Source organism: Toxorhynchites rutilus, unplaced genomic scaffold, assembly GCF_029784135.1.
Source record: "Toxorhynchites rutilus septentrionalis strain SRP unplaced genomic scaffold, ASM2978413v1 HiC_scaffold_17, whole genome shotgun sequence".
Classification (NCBI taxonomy): domain Eukaryota; kingdom Metazoa; phylum Arthropoda; class Insecta; order Diptera; family Culicidae; genus Toxorhynchites; species Toxorhynchites rutilus.
The window spans coordinates 77,548-89,864 of NW_026599729.1; the positions used below are offsets into that span (position 1 = coordinate 77,548).

The window sequence follows — 12,317 nt, forward strand, 5'->3', positions numbered from 1 at the left end:
TCTACGTCAAAACGGCATGTAACGCTTTAGATAATTAATTTTTAAATGCTGATAAAAAATATCAGCCAAATCGGTCGAGTAGATCCTGATATATTGATACCACCAATTGAAAAACATGGTTTTGAGAAAAACGCGTTTGAAAATTCGTACAGCAATACTGTAACTCCTTCTATTCTCCTTCCTCCTTCTATAAGACCAGGTGATGACCTTGCAGCTTTATGTCATTGTAAACAAACAATGCTTCAATTTATATTCTACTGTGTATATATTGGTGACTAGTGATCCCCGATACAGAAATCAATTATTAATCGAACGAATACGGTGCAACTATCGCAATAAACGAAGCCTGAGACGAGACATGACAATAGGGGGCCGATTCCGGACCACCACTTCTGTCAAACTCGGACCACTTGCAAACAAAATTAACAAAGATAAATATGTTGCCAAATATATTCAAAATTGAATAATTGTTGCATTCACATTTCAATTTAGCGATAATTTCTATAATGGATTTTTTTTGTATATTTTCGTTTCTATTACGTCCGGTGTTCCCGAAGAGAAGGAAACATTGCATCGGAATTTCCACCCTACATCTTTTCGGGATTATTTTGCCATCTAGCATAGCATAATAGCAGCGACCTAACAGAGAAGAGCATTCAATTATTTTCCAACCGTAAAGCAGTTAGCAATATAATTATAATCTAATAACAAATAACAACCAACGCAGCAGAAAAGTATTTAAAATCATATTGGAACTTGAATAAACCATACATACCTACAGAAAAAAAACCTGAATAAACGCTATGTTATTATTTGGGAATGTATGATTTTATCAATATTTCAGTACTGTTAGTATTTGAACGATATCAAAGTTAAATTATAAGGCCTTATTTCCGTATACACTCCACGGTAAAAACGAATTGAAGTTTATCCGCGATGACAGAGATACGGTATCGATATCTGGAAACGAAATAAGCTTTTAACAAGTCTTACTACTCGGCCCGAAGGCACTTTTAAATTGTTAAAACCTGAATGAAAATTTTTACTTGGCGTTATTTATTTACTTGAAGAACGTCTTTCTTACCCTAACTTGACCTGTTTTCTATACACTTTGCGATATTCTCACTAAAACTACTCATTATAATATAAAATTATCTTCAGACACAATTTTTGTACGAGATTATTTTACCAAATGAAGAAAGCAAAGTTTTCCATTCACAATCAACACTAATATGATACGGAGAAGTTAATTTTCATTCATAATTTCTATTTGAAGAGTGTTCATTCTACCTGAAAACCCATCATTTTCTCTAACTCGTAAAACGAAATTTCATGGCGTGTCGTCCATTCCGTTTTCATCTTGAAGTGTAAACGGTAAGGCCCGTAATCTCTTGATAAATAAAATGAACTTTGAATTTAATTCATATATGTCAACATATCATACACCTACTATCAAATCTACGTTTTCTAGTTTTCTTTATCTCTTCACATTTTATTTTTTGGATACCAAAATAACAGGAAAATACTTATTGTTTAAAATATGTGATATTCGGTCGGAAGATTAATACAAAAAAAATTATGCAACTCAGAAAATACATGATACGAAGAACACATGTTTTTCATGGGAAAATAATCTTCCGAAATTTTATAACATTTGGCAACCTTCACATCTCGCTTCCCTGTTATCTAGCACTTGGTCGAAGAAAATGCAGAAAGAAGAGTAAGAAGCCAGTTGTCACGTCTTGTCTTAGGTGATTACATCGTGTTGGCTCAACCGATCCCGCTTCCGTGCTACCTTCAAAATTTTTGTGTGCAGTCAGCCGATTGCAAAATTCCAGCCGTAAATTGCACTCAACCGAGGGCTGTGTGTTTTTGAAGTTATCCTTTGGCTTGTGTAGAGAAAAAGACTATACCTAAAAGTGTGTTTTTGTTTCCCGAGAATTCGCGTGAAGAAAAAATTGTGTCCGATCGGAAGTTCCCGTGTGTTCTTAGATTGACGACGCAGTTTGTGTGAGCATAACTCTGCAACGTGTCCGAAAAAGTTGTAGAAGTAAAACAAAACGTGTATGATTCTGTACGAAACCGACGGTGTGTAAACTAAATGTATGAGTACAAACAAACTGAAGTGTTTTGTCCAATCAATTTGCATTGTAATAGGTTATTGATAACAACTGTGATTAAATTATCTTAACTTTTTTTAATTAAATGAAGTAATTTTCCGGCTATGACTTTCATTAAATACTTTTTTACCCTCATGTATATTTTCAGGTGATTGCATCCAGAAATCTTTAGATGATATCGCACAAAATTCAGCCATTCGAAATGACGTTCCTTCACAACAAACAGGCTCAAAACAAAAGAATTCTGATACTGGAAATACGTTGTCTAGCAATGAAAGCATGTCTGTTGTCGATGAATTGAAAGGTATGTACAATAGAACAATCAATTTTTTTATTCTTCTAATTTGTTGATTCGTATGTTGTAATTTAAAAACCAAAGATTGTTTAAAGCACTGGTTGGAAAACTTATGAAGCGATCGCCGTTGACGTATTCTATGACCAAAACCACGTTCTCTCTCGACCTCTCCGTCATTGGTTCCGATCTAAAATTGATTGGATAACAACTCGACAAATATTTGGATTTTTGAAATATTTTGAGCGTATCAGTGGTGCAATGAGTTTGTTCTCTATGATCGGAAAAATTACCGACTGGACCATTTTTGGATCCAAATGCTATTGGATTACATCACGGGAACACCAAGCCAAACTGATGCTATTGGATTACATCACGGGAACACCAAGTCAAACTGATGCTATTGGATTACATCACGGGAACACCAAGCCGAATGCGTAAATGGGTGCGAATATTACTTCGCTCGGACGCATTCATACGCAAACAATTTTTCATGACTGTTCCATGCGAAAGCAGAACAGAAACCGATGCGAGTGAAAGTACTCACGCCTTGCGTATGTCTGCTTTTCGCGTTGACGGTGGAATGGTGTCATCTGGATACGACATTAGTTTGTATGAGACCAGCTATTCTCTATCAGTCGCCCTTAAAGCAGTTTCAAATTGCTAAAATTTGTATGAATTTTTTTTCTTGGTGTTATTTACCTATTAGACGTACGTCGTTATGACCCTAATTTAAAAGATTTTCAGATTTTTCAGATATTCTCACCAGAACATAACATTATAATATAAAATTATCTAGAGACACAATTTTTGCATGATATTTTTTCACTACTTGCAAGCAAAAGTGATTTTCATTTACATAGAGTACTAATTTGGTTTGGGAAAATTAATTCTCATTCATAATTTTGATTTTAAAAGTGTGTTCATTTCTACTGCAACCCCATATTGTCATGCCTACTCCTCCATTCCGTAATACGAAGCTCATGCAAGCGAGCAAAACAAATCACGGTTTCTTCATGTGCCTATATTTTGTGACCGTGTTCGGGAACACATTGCGATCACCAATCATCATCAATGAGCAAGATTGTTATGATTTCAATAGCTTGCTTTCAAAGCAATTTTTAAGCTTTTGAACCGATAAGTGACAATCATATAATTCGTTGACATTTTATCTCTTGGATGAAGTGATTATTATACCACTCCATCCAGCCGGTAAAGAGGTATTAACGTTCAAAACCTTGCAGTCCAGCGTCACTCTCTCGTTTTAGAAACTTTGAACTAACACCCCGGTACAGAAATGAAAGACGTAGTCAAAACCAACATCTTCTATACAATTTTCGACTCTTTTGAGTTGTGTTGGAAAAGTTCTAGAAAGGATAGTAAATCGACGCCTAAAGACCTTTTTAGAGTCTAATAAGCTGCTCGATCCAAGACAGTTCGCTTTTCGTGCGGGAAAATGCACAGAAGATCACCTCGAAGATCTACAGGCTATTGTACATGACGTTATTGAGAAAGATCACCACGCAGATGTGGCATCACTTTATCTAAATAAAGCATTTGATCAGCATGGAGATATCCAGTATTGAAGAGTCTCTTCGACTGGGTGATCCGTGGAAGACTAGGTTTCTATGTGAAAAGTTTCCTAGAAAATAGAACTCAGAGCCATAGTCAACAACACAAAATCTTCATTGAAAATCCAAGAAAGGGGAATTCCCCAAGGCTCGGTTGTATCGCCAACCCTCTTCATAATTATTATGCAGTCCCTTTTTGCAAAAAATCCGGAAAATGTAAAAATTCTTGTCTATGCGACATTGTGCTAGTACTAGCGACATTGTGCTAGTTTCAGTTAGCGTCACTGCATCAGCAACAAGAAAAACAGGAAGTGGGTTATATCTATGGTATAACCGCAAGGGTGACGTAGGACTATCGTTGATTTAGAGATCATTTGTTTGAATTTGAATCTGAATTCATTCTGAATGAATGAATATTTGGGGGACTTCGAAAACGAGAGTGTTACGTTGGATGCACAAGGTTTTATGCATCCAATATTGGATACGGAAATATTCTACTGATAGGGAAGAATAATCTTCAGAAGCTATTCTGTTAATTGCGATTGATTGAAAAATCACAAAACCAAATGTATTTGGTCACAGTGTTACATGGATAGAAAACACTTGAATGTAATTTTAAATTCCCAGAGGAACTGGCAGATTATTTTCAGTAACGATTAGATATTACCACATTTTTTTTATAGAACAGAGAAGAGATAGTTTTTTTTTGTTTCGGACTCTGTTGCTTCAAACTGGCTCTACATTAAAAAGTACGCTAAGGAAGACAATTTTGATGATTTCATTTGCAAGATGAGAAAAATTAGTACAGGATTAGTAGTGGAACAACTCAATTAGTGGATGTTAATAACATTTTGGAAGTGAAAAACTTCAAAGTTAATAATTTTTAATGTGTTATTATTAATTTTATCCTAAAATTTTAAATTGAACTACATTGTTTTGCAACAATTAAATTGAAGTTCTTTAACCGCTCTACAATTCGTTCTTTGACGCCCAACTTCTATCTTTCATTATTTGGCTGCAATATCGATCTAAACAATTCCTGGTGAAAATTCAAGCAATATCTTAAAAAATCCCGATTTTTACCCCACTGCACATGTAATAGCCACTTAAACATCACCTTAACGCTGAAAGGCTCTCCTTTCCTTCTTGAAATAAGCTAGAAAAAATTTTTTTTTCCAAGCTGTATATAATCGAGTCCAAAATTGTATATAATCGAATCACATATAATCGAGTCCGACCTGTATATCTATACTCGTCTCCGGCAAGATGCTTAACGGTAGTTTTCGTAGGAGTGTTGCTCTATCTATATCAACTCGGCTGTTTCCGCAACAATAACACCGATCGGTTGGAAAAAGCTCGCAGAATTGTCGTTCAGCAGATCAACAATGCTTACGGAGTGAGACCAAATATCATTCCTCGGGCACGAATGGTTCCTCCCAGGCCGGTTGCTGCGGATGTGGCAGTTAATTATCTTTAAGCGGCACAAAACCCGGTTCCAGCACCTCCAGCTGAGTAACCTCCTGTGGCCGCGTACCTCTTTAAAAATCAATGAGAAAAATTATAAATCGAAATCTATATAATTTTACAAGGTTTTACCTTTAATTCAAATGTAGACGAATGCACAATAAATAATTTGCTGCAGAAACTATAACTTTTAAAACCATTTGCCGTTTTGACGTGGGACTACGTATAACCGGAATATATGGAGGGTAAAATGAAAACCTAAACACAGAACATGCAGGAAAAAATGAAAGATTTCGAATGCTTATAGCTCGAACATTTCTTACTGGATAGGAGAGATGTTTGCATCACTTGATAGGGAATATTTCTACGCATCTATCGCAACTAACAAAATGTTGTTTTTCATTAGATAAACAATTGAATAACTGTAAAATATTAGGCGTTATCTAAACGCCCTAACTGCATCGTTCTGATTGGCCCGATTTACGGTTTCCCTAACACAGCCATCAAAACCAAGCAGCCTTGGGGAAATCGGCATTGCAAATACATGAAAGTAGGGGGACTTTTGTTCTCATCGAAAAATGTTCCCTAACACAGACTTTAAAACCAAGCATGAAGTGTAGATATTGAAAAGAATTGGTCCCAAGATGGATCCTTGAGGAACACCTGCATTCACAATGAATTTCTCTGATGAAATATTGTTTATAGAAACATTGAACGCTCTATCAGAAATATAATTTTTTATAATTTTTATCAAGTATGTAGGAAAACCAAAGTTCTGAAGCTTGTAAATGAGACCATTATGCCAAACATTATCAAATGCTTTTTCAACATCAAGAAGTGCCATGGCAGATGAGTTTGAAACTGACTTGTTTCGTCTGATTATATTGTATACTCTACGAAGCTGGTGAATTGTAGAGTGACCTTTTCGGAATCCAAACTGCTCATCCAAAAATATATTGTGCTCATCTGCAAAAGCAAGAATGCGCGTTAATATAATTTTTTCGAATACTTTCGAAAATGCTGGGAGAAGGCTAATTGGTCGATAGCTCTTTGAAGAAGAAGGATCTTTTCCGGGTTTTAGTATCGGGATCACTTTTGCCAACTTCCAACTCGAGGGGAAGTAGCCAAGTGATAGACATCTGTTGAAGACAGAAGTCATAATTTCATATAAGTTGTTACTAAGATGTTTCAACTCAATGTTAAATATACTGTCGAAGCCGGGGGCCTTCATATTCTTCAACGAGCGTATAACCGAGATAACCTCTGCAGTCGAGATGATTTCACTCTCTTGAGGTACAGAATGGATATTGTCAATAGCCCTTACAGTATCATTCGCCGAAGCTTCAAATGGACTTGTAATGTTCTGGCCAAGATTGTGTGAACTAGCGAAATGGTTGCCAATTGCATTAGCCTTTTCGGCAGGTGTTATCAATCGTTCTACATTGTGGCCTCCTGACTACGACATTCACTCCCAATTCAACCATCACTGGGAAGTGATCCGAACTCAACTCGTTAAGGGCAATAGGATCACCGATGTGGCGATCCATGTTGGTAATGAAGAAATCAATTATGGAATGTACTCCAGAACGAGAAATGCGAGTGGGGGTCGCTGGACTAAGAATCCTGTAGCGCCCACACTGTAGATCATCATTTAGAGTCACTCCATATTGATTCCTCCTTTGGTTTCCCCAGGACTGATGTCGAGCATTAATGTCCCCGCCGATGACGTATTTCGACTGCCTTCGTGTTAGCTTGATGATATCGTTTTTAAGAAGCAACGCTGAGCCATCTCTGATTGACGTCTGTTTGGGATAGTAGACCGCAATCACGATAATAGACCCAATCGATGTTGTGATTTCCGCCCCAATAGCTTCGATGATGTTGAGTTTCAGACACGGCAAAAGTCGATATCTGATGTTATTTCTGATGGCTAAGGCAACACCTCCTCCACCAGAACCAGCACGATCCATTCTCAATAGACGATAATTCGGGACTCGAATATTAATATTCGGTTTAAGATGCGTCTCAGTAACGATAGCTACGTCGATGCTGTTTGTCACCAGGAAGTCAGTGAACTCGATAAGCTTACTCTTAAGAGAGCAGGCATTCCAATTAATTAGCCTTAGAGATGACCGATCCATGGTTATAATAAAAATGTAGCATAACTTGTACTTGTTCCTGTTGGTTGCGACAACTTCTAGTCTGTCGATCTAGTTCAAGAACAGGGTTGCAAGTTCTTGCATGCTATAAAGCTCCTCAGTAGAAGAGGAATGAGGTGAAGGTTTTGGTGTAGGTGATAAACCAATAGCTGCAACCTTACTATAGCTCGGTTGCTCCTTTTTTGGCTTTTCGCTAGAAGAGGCCGTTTGGGGGCGACCTGTAGGAAGTGGAAGAGGAGGAAGAACAGGAATCGTGCGAGAAACCATTGGAGGGAACTCTTTGTCAGTAAATTCTGGAACCTTCTTCCTATTCTGTGTTTTATCAGTAGCTTGCTTCCAGATACGTTTAAAATCCGCACATTTTGTGCAGCTACGGCTGGTGGCTTGGTGACTTTCGCCACAGTTAACGCATTTGCGAGGTTCTTTTTCTGGAAGGCTGCAAGTGCTTGTTAGGTGGTCAGCAGCACACTTGCCACAACGAGTTTTCATGTGACAGTTTCTTGTTCCGTGTCCGAAACCAAGGCAATTTGAACATTGCGTTACATCCCGATGTTGAGGTTTGTATCGGTCCCATTGTACCGAGATGTTGAAGATCTCACTGATTTCTCTTATGCGAGTTATGTTGGCTGATCCTTTCTTGAAGTGGATCAGGTACAAAACATTGGAATACCCATTGTCTGGCGTTTTATGCCTAGTCATCCGATATACAGCTAACGGCTGAATATTGTATGATTGTTCCAGATCTTTTTTAATATCCTCCAACTCAATAGCAGGAAGACCTCGCAACACCACCTTAAATGGTTTTTCAGACGGCGTATCGTGAGTGTAAAACTCATGATTTTTTGATTTCAGGTATGATCCAATTATTTTATATTGCTCCAGGTTGGGACTAGTGATTTTAATCCCGATGCTGCATATTTTAAAAACTGGCTGCAATTTCAGCGCCAGCAGTTCAGACCTCAAAGTTCCTATATCTCTCGATGTTGTAAAATAAGGTGGTACTTTCACCTTTTTCTCTACATTTACTTTCTCGGTAGTTGGTTCCTCCTCGGTATGGCCATCCAATAAAGCATAGCGGTTTCTTTCTAATATTGGCTCCTTGCCGGTGTCCGATCGATGTCGTTTGTTGGTGCCATGTGGTATGCCTGGGTCGGTTGACCGGGTTTTCCCCATTGTTGTAGTCCTCAAGGGCAGACAGGTAGTTGATGAATCGCAGGTAGACAATCTGAAAAGAGAAATAAATAGCTTTTTAAAAATCAGGTAATGAATGGAGCTCCAAACACGTCCGTCTCTGTCGACGGTCGGAGTGGAATGATAAAAGTTTGCCTCAGCGAGATCCACTGTTTATACTCTAGGCAAGTGTTCCCCTTCAATCTTCTTCTTTTCCTCTGTTCGCGGAGACTTTAAATCCTACGATTTCCCCTTCAATGCTCGTTATTGACAGCTCTGTTCTGGAAAGCACGCAAATGGACAGAACAAATGTAAGGAAAAATGAAAACGCTTAAAGTTTTCATGAATTTTAACCATTTACGAACCAGGAGATTCCAATGTATAGCATATTAAACAAATCTTAGGGAATTTCCGATTCGTTTAGTATGTAAATCGCCAAAATCTGTTCGCGGCAAAAATAGTTATTAACATTAACTTTATTTCATAAAAACGTGACCTGTTTTCTGATTTGGCACCCTTAATGAAAGACGTAGTTCTACGTCAAAACGGCATGTAACGCTTTAGATAATTAATTTTTAAATGCTGATAAAAAATATCAGCCAAATCGGTCGAGTAGATCCTGATATATTGATACCACCAATTGAAAAACATGGTTTTGAGAAAAACGCGTTTGAAAATTCGTACAGCAATACTCTGTAACTCCTTCTATTCTCCTTCCTCCTCCTATAAGACCAGGTGATGACCTTGCAGCTTTATGTCATTGTAAACAAACAATGCTTCAATTTATATTCTACTGTGTATATATTGGTGACTAGTGATCCCCGATACAGAAATCAATTATTAATCGAACGAATACGGTGCAACTATCGCAATAAACGAAGCCTGAGACGAGACATGACAATAGGGGGCCGATTCCGGACCACCACTTCTGTCAAACTCGGACCACTTGCAACTCGCCTTCTGATTGGCTAATGAGTAAAATAATTAACAAAGATAAATATGTTGCCAAATATATTCAAAATTGAATAATTGTTGCATTCACATTTCAATTTAGCGATAATTTCTATAATGGTTTTTTTTTGTATATTTTCGTTTCTATTACGTCCGGTGTTCCCGAAGAGAAGGAAACATTGCATCGGAATTTCCACCCTACATCTTTTCGGGATTATTTTGCCATCTAGCATAGCATAATAGCAGCGACCTAACAGAGAAGAGCATTCAATTATTTTCCAACCGTAAAGCAGTTAGCAATATAATTATAATCTAATAACAAATAACAACCAACGCAGCAGAAAAGTATTTAAAATCATATTGGAACTTGAATAAACCATACATACCTACAGAAAAAAAAAACTGAATAAACGCTATGTTATTATTTGGGAATGTATGATTTTATCAATATTTCAGTACTGTTAGTATTTGAACGATATCAAAGTTAAATTATAAGGCCTTATTTCCGTATACACTCCACGGTAAAAACGAATTGAAGTTTATCCGCGATGACAGAGATACGGTATCGATATCTGGAAACGAAATAAGCTTTTAACAAGTCTTACTACTCGGCCCGAAGGCACTTTTAAATTGTTAAAACCTGAATGAAAATTTTTACTTGGCGTTATTTATTTACTTGAAGAACGTCTTTCTTACCCTAACTTGACCTGTTTTCTATACACTTTGCGATATTCTCACTAAAACTACTCATTATAATATAAAATTATCTTCAGATACAATTTTTGTACGAGATTATTTTACCAAATGAAGAAAGCAAAGTTTTCCATTCACAATCAACACTAATATGATACGGAGAAGTTAATTTTCATTCATAATTTCTATTTGAAGAGTGTTCATTCTACCTGAAAACCCATCATTTTCTCTAACTCGTAAAACGAAATTTCATGGCGTGTCGTCCATTCCGTTTTCATCTTGAAGTGTAAACGGTAAGGCCCGTAATCTCTTGATAAATAAAATGAACTTTGAATTTAATTCATATATGTCAACATATCATACACCTACTATCAAATCTACGTTTTCTAGTTTTCTTTATCTCTTCACATTTTATTTTTTGGATACCAAAATAACAGGAAAATACTTATTGTTTAAAATATGTGATATTCGGTCGGAAGATTAATACAAAAAAAATTATGCAACTCAGAAAATACATGATACGAAGAACACATGTTTTTCATGGGAAAATAATCTTCCGAAATTTTATAACATTTGGCAACCTTCACATCTCGCTTCCCTGTTATCTAGCACTTGGTCGAAGAAAATGCAGAAAGAAGAGTAAGTAGCCAGTTGTCACGTCTTGTCTTAGGTGATTACATCGTGTTGGCTCAACCGATCCCGCTTCCGTTGCTACCTTCAAAATTTTTGTGTGCAGTCAGCCGATTGCAAAATTCCAGCCGTAAATTGCACTCAACCGAGGGCTGTGTGTTTTTGAAGTTATCCTTTGGCTTGTGTAGAGAAAAAAGACTATACCTAAAAGTGTGTTTTTGTTTCCCGAGAATTCGCGTGAAGAAAAAATTGTGTCCGATCGGAAGTTCCCGTGTGTCCTTAGATTGACGACGCAGTTTGTGTGAGCATAACTCTGCAACGTGTCCGAAAAAGTTGTAGAAGTAAAACAAAACGTGTATGATTCTGTACGAAACCGACGGTGTGTAAACTAAATGTATGAGTACAAACAAACTGAAGTGTTTTGTCCAATCAATTTGCATTGTAATAGGTTATTGATAACAACTGTGATTAAATTATCTTAACTTTTTTTATTTAAATGAAGTAATTTTCCGGCTATGAATTTCATTAAATACTTTTTTACCCTCATGTATATTTTCAGGTGATTGCATCCAGAAATCTTTAGACGATATCGCACAAAATTCAGCCATTCGAAATGACGTTCCTTCACAACAAACAGGCTCAAAACAAAAGAATTCTGATACTGGAAATACGTTGTCTAGCAATGAAAGCATGTCTGTTGTCGATGAATTGAAAGGTATGTACAATAGAACAATCAATTTTTTTATTCTTCTAATTTGTTGATTCGTATGTTGTAATTTAAAAACCAAAGATTGTTTAAAGCACTGGTTGGAAAACTTATGAAGCGATCGCCGTTGACGTATTCTATGACCAAAACCGCGTTCTCTCTCGACCTCTCCGTCATTGGTTCCGATCTAAAATTGATTGGATAACAACTCGACAAATATTTGGATTTTTGAAATATTTTGAGCGTATCAGTGGTGCAATGAGTTTGTTCTCTATGATCGGAAAAATTACCGACTGGACCATTTTTGGATCCAAATGCTATTGGATTACATCACGGGAACACCAAGCCAAACTGATGCTATTGGATTACATCACGGGAACACCAAGCCAAACTGATGCTATTGGATTACATCACGGGAACACCAAGCCGAATGCGTAAATGGGTGCGAATATTACTTCGCTCGCACGCATTCATACGCAAACAATTTTTCATGACTGTTCCATGCGAAAGCAGAACAGAAACCGATGCGAGTGAAAGTACTCACGCCTTGCGTATGTCTGC

At 37.1% G+C, this 12,317-nt stretch overlaps 1 protein-coding gene across 1 annotated transcript in view; it reads left to right on the forward strand.

Annotated features, from left to right (window-relative positions):
- The window catches only part of LOC129781701 (uncharacterized), a gene marked incomplete at its 3' end in the record, with an annotated part of 132,174 nt that overhangs the window by 7,533 nt on the left and 112,324 nt on the right, over positions 1-12,317 (forward strand). The window contains exons 2-3 of the mRNA XM_055789272.1: positions 2,269-2,424; positions 11,610-11,765. Of these exons, the coding sequence (XP_055645247.1) occupies positions 2,269-2,424; positions 11,610-11,765 (312 nt within the window). The remainder of the gene's footprint in view (positions 1-2,268; positions 2,425-11,609; positions 11,766-12,317) is intronic.